Here is a 17,073-nt window from a genome sequence, read left to right on the forward strand (position 1 = left end):
TAAGCCCTTGATGAGAATCTTCATTAAGGTAGATGAGGTTTTCCTAATCATTTGTGTTTTTTCCTTCCTCTTGATCCTCTTTTGAAGTCTCATCTGATCTCTTCTTCCCTTCTCCTGACTGCGACAGCATTGTTTCAGCCCAGACTGGTCCACATGCTCAAATATAGACACTTCCCCTGAGATTACTAGAGCCCCAAATCTGAACCATTGTAAAAATGCACAGCATCTTCTAAAGATGCTGCTTCTTGCTTTGTGGTCTCTTTTTAGAACAAAAGCTGCTTTAATAAGCTGCTTACTTTCAATTTTGTCTTTAGAATGAACTGTGGGAGAGTTTTCTTTTTCTGGCCTTTCATTTTCTCACTTTTTTGTTATTTTCTGTCAGTTTTTTCTTCATGATACTCTTGAGTTCTAGTCTCAGGCGATGATTTTGGGACTGTGTTCTCGGGTCTGACTTAAGTAAACTTCAGTCTCAAGTGAGAATGATGGTGCTGTTCTCATGCACTGATGCACCTGATGTTCTTTGTGTCATTTTTTGGGGTTACTTTTCACGCTAACCTCTTACTCTCTAATAGGTGTAAAGGAGACCCCTGTACAACCTTGTCTTTCTACCTATCTTAATACAGAACTTCTCTTCCCAAGTTTTCTCTGTTCCTGTGGGAGACAGGAATCACATTGACCTTTCTATTACACTGAAGACATGAAGGCCATGGACAAATGGACCTGAGAGACTTTATAATCTTTATTCTTTCAGTTCCAGACTCTTTGAACTGTGGCTAGGCCATTTTTGAAAACCGTAGAGCAAAATTCTGATATTGTTAGAATCCATATTGAGCTTGTAAACCTTCTACGTAAAAGCCCATGCAGAGTTTTTTTTAGGAGTGCGTGGAGTAAATAGTTATTGACTTTTGGAGTTGCTGTTGACTGAAATGTTTGCCACCGACAGACCAAACCTGAATTTGTCGTACATCATTTTATCCCAAAGAAGAACGGACAAAACTGTTTCAAGTTCCAAGTACCACTCTAATATTTCACATCAGACATTAAAGAGACTTTTTTATTACTTTAAGAAGATAAAAAAGATGGTGCTTGTTATAATCTTGCTCTTCGCGTTGTATTACTGTCCCTCCTTCTAAGCCTCACGAACTTGAGCCTAAGAATGATGGGTAAGAGCGTGAGGGGAACGAGAGCGTGAAAGGGGGAAAAAGAAAGGAAATTACAAACTTTCCACTTTGACAACTTGTTTAGATTTAGTGGGAGCCACACAGCCTCAGAGTAATTGGATTATACAGTGTTAGTGAGGCGTTTCATGCCCTGACAGTGATTAGTATGGCAGTGGAGGGAGAGGCAAAGTGCTTCTGTTTCATGTCGGCGATATAGACAGACACATGGCCTCTAAATGAGCTGTTGTGTACAAGTCTAAATGATCTATTGTAACTGGCCACGGCTTGCATATCGCTTGTGGATTTGAAAGATTTCCACCACAGGGTTAATGATCATAACAGTTCATTTCCATGTTTTAAAGCCCAGCATTTCTCCCCCCCCCCCCCCCCCAGGCTTTATGGTCGAAGCATGCTGGTTGTTTTGAAAAGCGCAACTCTTATGTTCATTAATTACGACAGTAATTATGCATTCTTTTGTGATGTGCATCTCTGTAATAGCAACGCCCGTAGTGGACTATACCGAGTATCGCTGACGAGAATGCTAATGACCCAATCGTAACAAGATGCTGCTCCAAGCACTGACCTCTCTGTGCGATATATTATATCCATTAAAATAGAATATTTCAGAAGTGCTGGATACGGTGGAGGATGAGGGGTAAAAAATGCTTAGTGAGGCTTTTGAATCCATAGTCTCCACGGTATATCCCTGATGAGGTCAGTTGTGTTTTTAAAGAAAGGTTATTGGCTCTCTTGAGGGAAGGGATTGTTTTCCCATGTCTTAGACGTGAGCAAATCAGGTTTTAACATAGAGGCTCGCACTCATTCAAAGTATTTTTTGACATGCTGTGTTTTACTTTGTGTGTGTTCTGTCTTCTCTGGTTTTGCCTTGTTTTTGGTTTGGTTTGTCTAGTTTTTTTTTAAGGTTTTAACTTGTCTTGTTTTTAGTTTGTTTTCATTTTGTCTGGTTTGTCTTGTCCTGTTTTGGTTTGGTTTGTCTTGTCCTGTTTTGGTTTGGTATGTCTTGTCTTGTTTTGGTTTGGTTTGTCTTGTCTTGTTTTGGTTTGGTTTGTCTTGTCTTGTCTTGTTTTGGTTTGTCTTGTCTTGTTTTGGTTTGGTTTGGTTTGGTTTGTCTTGTCCTGTTTTGGTTTGGTTTGTCTTGTCTTGTTTTGGTTTGGTTTGGTTTGTCTTGTCCTGGTTTGGTTTGGTTTGGTTTGTCTTGTCTTGTTTTGGTTTTGTTTGGTTTGTCTTGTCTTGTCTTGTTTTGGTTTTGTTTGGTTTGATTTGTCTTGTCCTGTTTTGGTTTAGTTTGTCTTGTCTTGTTTTGGTTTTGTTTGGTTTGTCTTGTCCTATTTTGGTTTGGTTTGTCTTGTCTTGTTTTGGTTTTGTTTTGTTTGGTTCATCTTGTCCTGTTTTGGTTTGGTTCGTCTTGTCTTGTTTGGTTTTGTTTGGGTTGTCTTGTCCTGTCTTTTTATCTTGTCTTCTGTTTTTTTTTTTTTGTGTTTTTATTTTAATTCTTTGTATCACATTTTTGTATTTTGAATCTCTCTACTTGTCTATTTTTAATAACTTCATAAATTAAAAATTTCATACTTTAATGTCTGCTTTACTGGACTCTTCCTCAGGTTATTTTAATGATCAACAGTAAGGCCCATCTTAGTCTCTAATCTAAAACTCATATTTAATTTCAACCCTTTACTCATGTTGATTCTGGTTAAAGTTGGCATTATGTATTTGAAACCTCAGCAGATTATTTTTCCAAAAGAAAATGCAGACAACAGTGTGGGAGGTTTAGACTTTTCTGTATGTGAGAAGCATTAACTAAATCAATGACTGGACTTATAGCAGGTGTGTTATCATAATAACTCCATAGCTGTGGCTTTCATGTTTTTACTTTGCATTTGTGATATTGAAACACACTTGTTCCTTCACCACATGTGCCTTGAGACCTTGGCTTTCATTTCCAGAGTGATTGCAGTGAATAAGCATCAGATTTCCTGCTAACATATGCTTGGATTATCTGACAGATCAGAAGGGAAATTCTCTTAATTTACCTTTTTAATTCTATATAAAAATATGGTAAAATGTAATTTGATCTCAATATATTTGACATAAAACAGCTAATATTCTATCTGTAGGCATATATTTATATATTTTTGTGTGTATGAAGTGAAAATCTGATGAAGTAGCATGCCAGAATGTAGAAATAATATAACAAAGCGATTGATTAATCAACTTTTTAATCAACCTGCCATTTCTCTTTCTACCTGAGGTGTCATATTAACATATTACCTTGGCTGGATACACCCAAGATCAATAGCATTTTGTTAAGCATCACATGCTGTTAATATTAGATTGTTTTTTGTCTCTATTTATGTTTCACTATGTGTGCTTGTATTATTATGAATACTGGTAAGGTATCCATGGAGACAGAATCCCAGGTTCATAATGCCCCTCCTCCATAATTATTATAGTTTTTTTGTCAGCCATATCATATGTTTTTAATTGCACTGAAATTAGTAAAAAAGACGAAAGGTTATTTTTGTGTTGTTAAAAGCTATAAAGGTCATGTATGCACCTAATTGTTAAAAACACTTTAGAAATTGTCATGTTTTGGTGTCGGGCTCCTTCTTGGAAACTATGGAACGAAAAGAAACTGCGTTTTCTTCGTAATCTCAAGAGGGGTTGACGAGAGGCAGGAAGCTTTGTTTATTTCCCTCGTTTCTTAAAGCACTCTGCAAACGTCTATCATCAGAGAGCAGGTGCTCACCTGCACATCCTTCAACACTGTTTTTCTTCTTTAATTAGCTTGATTTGTGGCTAATAGAGGGGATGAGTGCTGCTTCTCGCTGTTCATTAAACTGAGAATTTGTCCTCAAAGACAAGGGGCTGGGTTTAAAGGTTCACTAAAGATTAACTCTTGGTTCTCCAGACGCATCTAAAGACGTCGAGTCAGAAGGAAGCAGAATTGTTGTGGGATACGCATTCGCGCACATCACAAATCCAGCCAGTGTGCTCTGTGTGTATTATCTGGTGTGAAAAGCCATTTGCGGTTTCTTACAGGCTCTTGTTTCCCAAGCCCATTTCCAAGCTGGTCTTTTCTTGGAAGAGGCCATGAATATTGATTTTTCGCTACTGTTAAAACAACCTAGTCTTTAAGGCTCCAATAAAGAAGAGGGCCTGTGAAATGAACGTCCGGAAATGGAAGGGTTCAGAGTGTGTCCATCACGCTACTGCTGCTCAAAGAGGTGATTTTATTCTGTTTTTGTCCTCCCTTTGGAGGTCATTTGGAGGATGTTTTCCAGGGAAAAGTCAATGACAATCTTCCGTTTGCTAGGAATTTAACTAACTAATATATTTTCAGAATCGACTAGTCATCTTGACCCATCCTTAGCTTTCCTTTGTGGAGGTTTATCTTCATGAAGACACAGATTGGTGTATATATTAGCTGCCCTTTCAACTATTCCACCAGCTATGAGACTTCACAGTAATTTAAATCAGGTCTTTTGTTAGTTTTTGTCCATCCATGGGCGGCATAAATCATAAGTGGGACGCTCTTTGTCTCTGTTTGATGTGGTGTTTTTAGACGTTCCTGCTGGAGATCAGCAGTTTGTTCTGCATGTTTTATTGCCGGTCTCATTCGAGGGTTCTTTGTGTTGTTGGCTGAGCTGCCTCTGTTGTTTCCACCTACTTATTTGGTGTTTTAAAATGGACACAGCACCGCTGCTGCCCACGCTTCATCTCTTGTTGTTATGGAAAAACTGAAGGCTGTTCTAATAAGCCGCATTATAATGGGGACGAAGGCACTTCTGATGAGGCATGAGGCATTTTAGTGAAAGTGACCTTGGTGGCTGTGGTGGTGGTATAATGAGTCCTGTCTTCAAGTTTACCTCCCTTCGTCTTCCTGTGTTTTTTTTTTTTTCTTTTAAATGTCTTGCAACAAATATTTTCATGCACTTACAGTACACACAAACCATGAAGAATAAATTCATGCTAAATCATGATAAAACTACACCTCTGCTACTGTTGTTCCAGCACTAAATTGTAAAGGATATTACAAACAATTTGGACAGTGATATTGAGGATTGAGGATTGAATTAATTACCAATTAAATGACCAATATTTACAACATCCTTTCTAATTTGGTGCAGAATCAGTTTTTGCTCAAAAATTGCAATTCAGTTTCACAAATAATTACTTGCACATTCAGTTGAACATGTCATTTTAATGTAGAAGGACTTAAATATTGCTTTCTTGTAAAACATACTCCAATAATCTTTTATTATTATTATTCGGAACTATGAAAATAATTTATACGGTCTAGTTATTTCTTTTTTTTTTAATTGGCTCTTATGTTTACCTTAAATCATAATTGTCATGTAATGGACAGCAGTGTTAATTTTGACACGAAATTTTAATTTAGTTTTAGTCTTAGTCTTTTGACTATAATTCTTTTTAGTTTTAGTCAAGTTTTAGTCATCTAATTTGTTTTAATTTTAGTCTTATTTTAGTCGACTAAAATTGCTTGGTATTTTAGTCGACTAAAATTGCTTGATATTTTAGTCGACTAAAATAAGACTAAAATCAATAACAGATTTACTAGACAATTTTTTACAGCTGGTATAGGAAACAAACTTAACCAAAATATATAAAACACAAATTCAACTTTATTTCAACACAACTGTATCTTTATTTCGATTCAAAAGCTTTTATGCAGCAACAAACACTGTCATGATAATGTAGACAATAACTAGCTGTCAATTGACCATCAATAAAAGAAAAATAAAGTTAGATCCAGGACCTTAAAGCTTACAGCTGGGCTAAACAATAATTGCATACATTTAAAGTAAATATTTAATAAGTTGGCAGCTAGGTGGATAAAAAAAGTAACAAGATTTTATAAGGTATTCATTTGTCTAGCAATATTGTATGTTTTAAATACTACAATATTGCTAGATTTGTATGTATAATGATAGGATGTGAACATTCATGTTTCACATGACTAATATAGAAATATTTGTGATATTGTCAACAAGTAGAACATTATAAAATATACTGAACATTAGTATTAATCAAATGTATGTATCATAATATTACGTATTAGCATCTAACTTAAAGAAGGGGCTATTTTACAGTACTTTTCAGTTCGTAATATTTAATGCTACAACATCTACGCACTGCAGTCTTCCAATTTTGCTTAGCTCAATAAACTAAAGAACATCGTCGTGAAATTACATTTGAGAAAATGTCCGGGTGGCTCGTCTGTAAATGTCTTTTCAAATTGATTGTGTTCTTGCCACGAATGAGCGCTCTGCATGCTTTACACTTTGTTTTGTTCGTCGTCAAACGTGAAGTGAGCTGTGGACATTTTGTCGCTCTTTTAGACATCACCTCTTCGAATGCCGACTTCCCGGGAGCTCATTTAAAAACTGAAAACCTTCGCTTCACGCCTCAATAAGTCAGGCTCTGATTGGTTCTCTTCTCTCATGCAGTCTCGCCTGTTCCGTTTTGCCGGTTCTTTTGTTCATTCCTCGCATCTTTCCCGTCTGCTGATTTGATTTTCGTCACAGTCTATTTTCGTCTCGTCCTTTATTCATTGACGATAATGTCAATCAATTTAGTCATAGTTTTAGTCTCCATCAATGCCTTCTTTTTTAGTTTTTGTTTCGTTTTCGTCCGCAAAAATATATTCGTGACGAAAATAATGACGAAAATATTTAGTCAACGAAATTAACACTGATGGACAGAAACAGTTTTCACTATTTTCATCTTTTAAACATTGCTTCGGTTATTTTAGGATTTTTTTTTTTCTCAAGTAGTCATAATAATATCGTGTTAATATCAAGAAATATCCTATTTCTGGACTTTTAAAGTTTTGAAGTTTATTTTTTATTAAATTTGCATTACATTTACATTTGTCACACCCCATTGGACTTTTGTTGTGTTTACATTCCTCATGCGTTCTGTGTGACTTAGTTTTCCCTCATGCCTGATTATTGCCATTTGCCAAATGAGATGTGTGTGAGAGTGAAAGGGTCGTCGGATAGAAGAGAACGAGAACGCGTGGCTGACCTGACGTTATTGCCTTTGTCACTGGTAATAAAACGGATCGACTTGAAAATCGGAAGGAAATTAGACTGAGGAAAATCGTCTGATTCCGATCCCTGGCCGATCGATCTGTGCATCTCTACTAATCATTTTACTCATGCATTTCATTCCACCGTAGCTGTGACATTAAATTACATTAGAAGTATTTTTTTCATAATTATATATTCTTAATTTTTTTTTAATTCAATTAAATTATTTCTTTTTTTTTAATTGGCTCTTATGTTTACCTTAAATCATAATTGTCATGTAATGGACAGCAGTGTTAATTTTGACACGAAATTTTAATTTAGTTTTAGTCTTAGTCTTTTGACTATAATTCTTTTTAGTTTTAGTCAAGTTTTAGTCATCTAATTTGTTTTAATTTTAGTCTTATTTTAGTCGACTAAAATTGCTTGGTATTTTAGTCGACTAAAATTGCTTGATATTTTAGTCGACTAAAATAAGACTAAAATCAATAACAGATTTACTAGACAATTTTTTACAGCTGGTATAGGAAACAAACTTAACCAAAATATATAAAACACAAATTCAACTTTATTTCAACACAACTGTATCTTTATTTCGATTCAAAAGCTTTTATGCAGCAACAAACACTGTCATGATAATGTAGACAATAACTAGCTGTCAATTGACCATCAATAAAAGAAAAATAAAGTTAGATCCAGGACCTTAAAGCTTACAGCTGGGCTAAACAATAATTGCATACATTTAAAGTAAATATTTAATAAGTTGGCAGCTAGGTGGATAAAAAAAAGTAACAAGATTTTATAAGGTATTCATTTGTCTAGCAATATTGTATGTTTTAAATACTACAATATTGCTAGATTTGTATGTATAATGATAGGATGTGAACATTCATGTTTCACATGACTAATATAGAAATATTTGTGATATTGTCAACAAGTAGAACATTATAAAATATACTGAACATTAGTATTAATCAAATGTATGTATCATAATATTACGTATTAGCATCTAACTTAAAGAAGGGGCTATTTTACAGTACTTTTCAGTTCGTAATATTTAATGCTACAACATCTACGCACTGCAGTCTTCCAATTTTGCTTAGCTCAATAAACTAAAGAACATCGTCGTGAAATTACATTTGAGAAAATGTCCGGGTGGCTCGTCTGTAAATGTCTTTTCAAATTGATTGTGTTCTTGCCACGAATGAGCGCTCTGCATGCTTTACACTTTGTTTTGTTTTGTTCGTCGTCAAACGTGAAGTGAGCTGTGGACATTTTGTCGCTCTTTTAGACATCACCTCTTCGAATGCCGACTTCCCGGGAGCTCATTTAAAAACTGAAAACCTTCGCTTCACGCCTCAATAAGTCAGGCTCTGATTGGTTCTCTTCTCTCATGCAGTCTCGCCTGTTCCGTTTTGCCGGTTCTTTTGTTCATTCCTCGCATCTTTCCCGTCTGCTGATTTGATTTTCGTCACAGTCTATTTTCGTCTCGTCCTTTATTCGTTGACGATAATGTCAATCAATTTAGTCATAGTTTTAGTCTCCATCAATGCCTTCTTTTTTAGTTTTCGTTTCGTTTTCGTCCGCAAAAATATATTCGTGACGAAAATAATGACGAAAATATTTAGTCAACGAAATTAACACTGATGGACAGAAACAGTTTTCACTATTTTCATCTTTTAAACATTGCTTCGGTTATTTTAGGATTTTTTTTTTCTCAAGTAGTCATAATAATATCGTGTTAATATCAAGAAATATCCTATTTCTGGACTTTTAAAGTTTTGAAGTTTATTTTTTATTAAATTTGCATTACATTTACATTTGTCACACCCCATTGGACTTTTGTTGTGTTTACATTCCTCATGCGTTCTGTGTGACTTAGTTTTCCCTCATGCCTGATTATTGCCATTTGCCGAATGAGATGTGTGTGAGAGTGAAAGGGTCGTCGGATAGAAGAGAACGAGAACGCGTGGCTGACCTGACGTTATTGCCTTTGTCACTGGTAATAAAACGGATCGACTTGAAAATCGGAAGGAAATTAGACTGAGGAAAATCGTCTGATTCCGATCCTTGGCCGATCGATCTGTGCATCTCTACTAATCATTTTACTCATGCATTTCATTCCACCGTAGCTGTGACATTAAATTACATTAGAAGTATTTTTTTCATAATTATATATTCTTAATTTTTTTTTAATTCAATTAATTGTGTCCATTTATTTTTTTTATGCCGATGCCACAGACACATTTCTATTGTACGGCACATTGATCGGATAATAAAGCATTAAGTGAAGAAAAAAGAAGTAAGCTCCATATGAAGGGAACTTTAAAATGTATTGCATTGTACTACAAGAATTTTGTAATTGACTTTGCTGGGATGAATTTGCTGACTTATCACTTTCTAAGCTCTCTTGAACATCTCTCGCCATCTGTCCCCCTTCCCGTGTTTACTGATTTCATCATGAAATCTCTCTCTCTTTCTTTCTTCCTCCATCCATTCATCCTCCATGGTTAATTGCCTTGAAAGTTCCGTGTTCCCTTCTCCGAGGTCACTGAAGTGGGTCCAGACTCCTTCATCAGGCAAACGCTGGCATTTAATTAAGTTGGGGGTCTACATGCGAGACCCGCTCCATCACTGGATCAGATGGGCATTAGTAATTAATAATCTGACAGGAATGTAACGGGCTGGCCGGATTGAACTTGTCTGTGGGTTGAGGAATGGCTGTTGATGAGGCTTCCCCTCCTCTCATAGACCGTTCCCTTCTTATCTCGGTTTAATTATGCTATTATCAGTCAGATGTAGTTCCATCTGTCCTTTCCTAATTCCATCTCCACTTTGGACTGTTTTGCAGCTGGGATTTAGAAATAGACCAAGCAAATTGCTTCAGTAAATTATGGAGTCTTTGGAAAATGGCTTGCTAATTTGTGGAAAAGTTTACTTGAACTTCTTGTTCAGTCCTCTTGCAGCTGTTTGAACCTCCCTTAATGGTTATGGATAGTATTGAATGGGATATTCATGAACTCGGATGTGCAGTTTTAATCAGAGTTAATGGGTTTTGCTGGCGGACATGGCAGGCGTTCGAATTTACACAGACAGCCGGGAAAGATGGGCCTGAGACAGTCCTAGAAACAGATTGGTTTAAACTGATGCAGTTAAGTCATTCGAGACTAGGGGTAGACATAACTTAACTAGAACATTTATATTAGAGCTTTCAAAGTTAGGGTTATGAGCAATATTTTGTGTTTAAATCTTTGTACAAAAAAATCAGAATGAATTTAAATGTTTTTTTTTTTTTCTTCAGGTTTATACATTACAGTTCAAAAGTTCAGAAAGATTTTTTTTTCAAGGAAATATTAATAATTAAAATAAATTATTATTTATCCAACAAGCATGCATTAATCAAAATTGACAGTAAAACATTACATTGTTACAAATAAATGCAGTTCAACTTTCTGTTCATCAAAGCATAATGAAAGAAATTGAAACTGATCTTTTAAAAAATGAACCATTTTCAACACTGATAATAACAAGAAATGTTACTTGAGCACCAATGATTCACCAATGATTTCTGTAGGATAATGTGAAATCTGTTAATATGTCTATATATGTCAAATACTTATTAAATACCTATTTATTTTCAAAATGTTTTGAAATAGAAATCAGTTATTTTAAATTGTAGAAAATTTCACAATATTAGTTTTTTTCAGTATTTTTCTGTTTTGATTAAATAAATGAAGCTTTAGTTATCAGAAGAGATTTCTTTCAAAAACAGTCTTATTTGCTCCTAACCTGTGAACAGTAGTGTATATTTATTTAATTAATCTAATATAGTGTGTGTGTGGGGGGGGCAATATGCTGTCAGCTTCATACAGAGTAATTATACTTCTTATTTTAATTATAATTAACAGAAAATCATGTTTTTTATTCTCTCAATATAAATGATTCTGTATATGCATGAAATTACACAGCTGCTTTTATATTTAGTCTTTTCGTAAGTGAATCATCTCATTTGGGTGTCCGTGGCATCAAAATGTTTTTAAAAAATCCTTGGATTAATCAACCATTCCATCCCTATACTAAACCCGTTTGCTTATGTTTACAAAGTGCAGTGCCAGCAAATGCTCCATCTAATAAGTTGTTTATCATTCTTTAGCATGTCTAGTGGATCAGCTACTTAAAGTGTCAAAAAGTGAAATTAATTTGGATGTTTCCTGTAATGTATAACTGAATAAACATTGCATTACTGCATGTGTCAGTCAAAACCTGCTCTTATGCTCTCTCAGGTGCTGCTAATGGACTACCTGGATGTCAAAAACGCCCGTAGTGCTGCAGAGCCTTCCGCCCAGCTGTCCTACGCCAGCACCGGCGGAGACTTCGGAGCATTCTTCGGCAAGAAGAAACCTCTCCGACCTAAACAGTCTTTATTCAAGTAAGTTAAGGTGATTCAAGAATTGTATTGGAATAGGAAGGGTTAAAGCAGACAAGAACCACATGAATAGGCTGGGTTAAGTGTCTCATGGGAAACCATTTTCTCCTTACACTTTTGATTTCAGGTTACACTAAAATGAGAACCCTTGACCTGCTTTCCTACGTGACCTTTGACCTTTGATGACGTCTTTTTGCAGGTTTGAGTCGTCTTCTCATGCCATTAGCATGAGTGCGTACTTGCGAGAGCAGCGGAGGGAACTCTACAGCAAAAGCGGGGAGCTACAAGGTGAGCGAGGGGATGGAGAGAAGCTGAATGGAGGGGCTGGCAGGTGCAGTGTGAGTAGGATGCAAGGAGTGAATAGAGCTATGATGGAGAGGAGCCCCTGAAGTCATCAGGGTGAAGAGTCGCTTAACCTTGTATCATTCACCTGTAAGAGCTGCTTCCTTGTGTTCAGTGTCTCTGTGCTATACACACACACACACACTCCGCTGGGATGAGACAGACAGGCCAAAGAGCGTCTCTTTCTCTCCCATCTTCTCTCACTCTTCAGAATGACCTTGCAGTTTCAGTCAGTGGTGCTTGACAGTTGTGTGTCCCTTCTTGTTTTTCTTTTCCCTTTTTTTCTTCAAACAATCCCCGTGAGAGACACACTACGTGAAGTGATCGAGAGGGAGCACATGGTGTTAAGAAAAGAGAAGTGAAGGACACATAGAGGGAGAGAGGTGAGAGGCAGATGCTTCTCACGCCATTCAGAAGTACAGACAGGTTTATTTCTTGACTAAAAGTTTCATATTTAAGTTTCATAAGTTTAAAAAAAGTGAAATAAGAGACAGGAAATACTCTCTGCCTTTCGGTTTCTAGAAGCTTTTGTGTTTTTGGTAATATAGGGATTTTAAAGGAATAGTTTACCAAAAGAAAAAGAGTAGAATTTTGCAGTTTTATGATTTTTCTGGGTAATTATTCATTATTAATTAATTATGTATTAGGACCAAGTGTTCCTATTATATAGTTGCTTATTATTAGCATGACCATTATTAACATATTCTGCATGACCATATTCTACATCTCTAATCTTACCCAGTACCTAAACTTAACTACCTTACTAACTATTAATTAGCAGCAAAAAAAGTTTATTGAGGCAAAATTTGTAGTTAATGCTCTGTTATAGCAAGAATTGGACCTTAAAATAAAGTGTGATTTTTTTTTTTTTTTTTTTTTTTTTTTTTTTTTTGTGACCTGTCCCTTTAAAAGTGTTGCTTAGAAATATAATATTCTTGGTGTGTCAACTTTGCAAAGTGTACCAACTGAAATTTTCTCTGCGTCACTGCTGTCCAAAAGTATGATTTCAATTGATAGCAAACCACCAATTACAGCTGACCTGTTGGCCTCAAAAGATTAACATTAGATAAGGAAGTAAATGGGCTTCTAAGACTCTGACGGTGTTCCTTCAAATGCTTTAGAAGTGAAAGAAGGTGAATATTTGATTGCTTGAGCACCTCGCGCCACCAAATAGGAGATGAGATTTCTACTGTTCATTTGTGCCATCGAAATACAGGCACAGTGTCTGTCGCCTGAAAGGGCGAGAGGTGATTGAAGGGATGAAATAATTTAACAGACGGAATCAGTCGAGTAGAGGGAGGGAGGAGAGAGTTGAAAGTCATTGTTTCATTACGTGGGCAGAGGGGCCATTCATGGATTTCTTAGGGAATAAATTAGAAAAATGACAATATGTATTGAAGCCGACAGAGGAATGTTCCGTATTTTAAGTAAGTTTGCAACTTCACAGACGTTCAAGTCTAAAGCATTTGTTCTGGGAGATGGTCTGACCTGACTGAATGGATGTTAAAAATATCCATTAAATAATCTATAAATAAGCAGATTTCGACTTCTCAGAACAAGCTTCACTACCTGGACACATTCCAGTTACCATGCAGGGCTTAACTAAACAGATGTTTAAACACTTGTGCCTTTGCAGTGCCATTTTCACCAGTAGGGTTGTAAGTTCAAGAGGATTTGATCTATTGAGATAGCAAAACACTGTACTGCTTTCCAGTGCCATAAAATGGTAAAATTCTGTAAATAAAACAGTATTTCACAGGTCTTGGAGCAAAACGGCTTTGTCAGAGTTGCGTGAGACTGCAATTACTTGCGAATGCGATGTCATGTGGAACGTCTTTGAGTGAATGTGTTTGTAGCAGTCATTATAAAACCGCATTCAGAAGCTCTGTAGCTTAATTACAGCTTTCTCTCCTCCAGCACGACTCCTACAGATCAATTAATCCTCAACTTCCTTCTGAAGAGTTCATTACTGCTTCAGTGCTCTCCTCGTTCTTTCTCTCTGGGCTTTTGCATATTTTTCAGACAGGTACAGTGCAGAATAAAAGAAAGATTATGGGTAAAGTGAGGGGGAATGGGATTGGACGTGTTGCAGGGTGAATTTGAAATTGCAGCACCCAAATAAACACCAAGGCTCATATTAACCATTTCACCACCTACTTTGTATTTTTTAGGCCTTTGCATAATTTTTAGTCCCATATAGTGGACAGTGAGAGGAAAATAAGAGGTGAAGTAAGAGCTGAGTGGGTTCAAATCATGCTGGAGCCTGAACTCGATCTTGCAATACTCGTATGGGCACTTAGACTCAAACAAACTCTTTCTCCTTCCACTTTACGTTTTTTGTGCTTTTCCATGATATTTTAGGTGGGTGTAGTGAAGAATTGGTGGAAATTTATAGAAAAAGTAATCAGAAATGAGACCGTAGCATACTGCAGACTGAACTCAATCTTGAAGCATTTTTTTTATTTAAACCAAGTCTGATTTATTATGTGATTGTAATATGTTGCAGGCTGAATTGAACTTGCATTTATTGCAAATGCACCAAGGTTAATATGACTTTTTTTCTCCGTCCAGCGTTTCATTTTCATATCGTTTTAGATGAGTATAGTGTAGAATGAGTGTAACATTGTAGAAAAAAGGTGAGCATTGGAATCAAATAATCTTTAAAGCTTAACTTGAACTTTTTGCACCAAATCTCTTTATTCCCCCACTCTCTCAATTTAGTGGAGCATTTGCCTAGTTTCTTTTTATGCATAGAGGAGAATGAGAGGAAAAATAAATTGAGAGGGAGAGCGAATTTGATCAGAGCATGTTGCATGCTGAACTTGAACTTGCATTTCTTGCGTTTGCACCAAGGCCCAAATGACCACTTTCTTTCCTTACTCTTTTCATTTTTGGGGCGGCCATAAACTTTTAGAAGAAAATTATAAAAAGTGAGTAAGAATGGGATTGGAGCATGTTGTAGGTTTAACTCGAACTTCAATTTCTTGGATGTGCACCAAGGCTCAAACAAAGCATTTCTCTCCCCACACTCATTTTCCAGGCTTTTGCTTGACTTTGCAGACAGGAATAGTGGAGAATGACAAATTAATGTTGCAAGCAGAATTCAAATTGCATTTCTCATATGAGCAACAAGGCTCAGTGTGCAACCCCACAAAGTATCTGAACACTTAATCTGCACCTTGAGAATCTGTGACGGTGTGTCCAATAGTAATAATACAGTATATCCCATATATATTCCTATGTATGTCCCATTCCTCGCATGTTTCTTCAATCCCACGAACCTGCAGCCTGAAAGAAGCAGAGATAGAAGAAAAAAGAACCAGAAAAGCTCATTGCATGTTGGGCAGGGATTATCTCAAAGCAGGGAGATTCTTCTTTTTCTCCGAACACACGTATACAAATTGAGTTTTCTCCTCTAGGCTTACAGCAAGAGGATAAAGGGAAGGTCTTGTTTATGCATGATGCTGGTGTTCCCCAGAGAGAGAGAGAAAGAGAGAAAGAGAGGTGGATCACGGTGAGTGGCGGGACTGTGGGCGGGGGAGAGTTGTTGTCTCCCGTTCTGATTTGTGAAGCACGATAGGGGTAGGAGAGGTGCAAATGGAAAAATCCCTCACCAGTGGAGTGAGTAGGTGTATATGGGGGTGTGTGTGAAAGTGTGTGTGTGTGCGCGAGTGTATGAGCTCTGTCAGATTTCTCTACACCAATGAAAGTTGTTGTGTTTGTGGATGGTGTCAGACTCTGTTTTTAGTATAGTTTCCATCACAAACTCTCTAGCTTTACAGGCACTTCCAGATAACTGGCTCTCTGTCACAAAAAAAGCTGTTTCTTTGAGACCTTTCAAACTTTTCAAAGTCAGAGTGCTGATTTAGGTTTCACACTTCCTAACGGAGACTAAATTCTGGACCTGCACTGATACAAATAGGTGTTTCATAAACTGCACCTTTGCAGAAAGTTGTTCAAATATGTCCAAGCTTGGCAAATCTAAAGTAGGATTTTGTTTTTTAATTGATTTTCTTCAGTGAGTTCAAGAGTAACGAGGTTGTTTTTCGTTAAGCCCATCAATAGTTGACTTGAGTTGACTTTGCAGTTCTGATATGTTGTTTTCAAACTTGAACCTGAAAAGAGATTTAACTTTAATATATTGGATTTTGACACATAAAGCAAGGGAAAGTGATGAATATGTCTTTTTCCTTCTTAAATACACAACATGCGTAGTTTCTTTCCTTGTAACAACTCTTGCATCTTTTTTTGCACTTTTGTATCATACGAGTTCTCATATAGCACATTAAGAAACATGAATAAATTGTTCTGTGACTATTGCGAGGAAGGATCGTTGTGATACTGAAAAATGAAAATAAATTTATAAATGTTAATCGCTTTAGTTATTACCGCTCATGTGCCAATGGTGGCAAGCGTGTGCATTTACTAACCCTAGCTGAGTGCCAAGTAATAATTTCAGACTAGACATAGCCTATTTGTGAAGTGACAATGACAGAAAATTCTAAATGAAGAGGAAAATTAGATGCGAGTGTTGTTTAATAGGTAAAATGATTTAAAAGTAGCCCAATTCAAATACTAAAGTCAGTGTTTTTGCTGTACTTTATTTTTATTTTTTTGCTCGCATCATGTTCCGATCTCTGCCGGATATTGGTAGCCTTGACCTTTCTGTTTCTTTCTTTTGTTCTTTCTTTATTCCATTCATTCTTCCATGCTCTTTCTCTTTCCTCTTGACCTTTTATTTTTGTAGATGTTGATTGGCCCCATATCCTCTGTATTCAGCATTGGCATTTCTTAGCATCTGTTTTAGAGCACCAAAGACAGTATGCAATCAGGCATTCCTACTGAGAGCCACAGAGCGAGAGAGAAAAGATGAGAGAGACAGAAAGACGCTACAGGGAGCATTGTTAGGTGTGATTGTTGAAGAGGGACTTCACTGTTTGACACACAATCAAAGCATGTTTGATGGACACCAACGAGAGGAATAGGAAGGACAAGAAAAGGTCACAAGTTTGTTTTCAGAATGCAGAATCTAGACAAGACAATGAGATTGATTGTTCTGATGGTTTTCGTTTAT

The 17,073-nt window shown here is 36.5% G+C and overlaps 1 protein-coding gene across 3 annotated transcripts in view; it reads left to right on the plus strand.

Moving 5' to 3' along the window:
• Positions 1-17,073, plus strand: part of LOC113060773 (exocyst complex component 4-like) — a 115,576-nt gene that overhangs the window by 20,447 nt on the left and 78,056 nt on the right. For 2 of the 3 annotated variants that reach the window (XM_026229948.1, XM_026229953.1), the window contains exons 8-9: positions 11,515-11,660; positions 11,857-11,945. In XM_026229948.1, coding sequence (XP_026085733.1) covers positions 11,515-11,660; positions 11,857-11,945 — 235 coding nt within the window. Of the gene's footprint in view, positions 1-11,514; positions 11,661-11,856; positions 11,996-17,073 lie in introns of all 3 variants that reach the window. The other variant, XR_003278294.1, reaches the window with a different exon arrangement.

This window comes from Carassius auratus, chromosome 4, assembly GCF_003368295.1.
Source record: "Carassius auratus strain Wakin chromosome 4, ASM336829v1, whole genome shotgun sequence".
Lineage (NCBI taxonomy): Eukaryota > Metazoa > Chordata > Actinopteri > Cypriniformes > Cyprinidae > Carassius > Carassius auratus.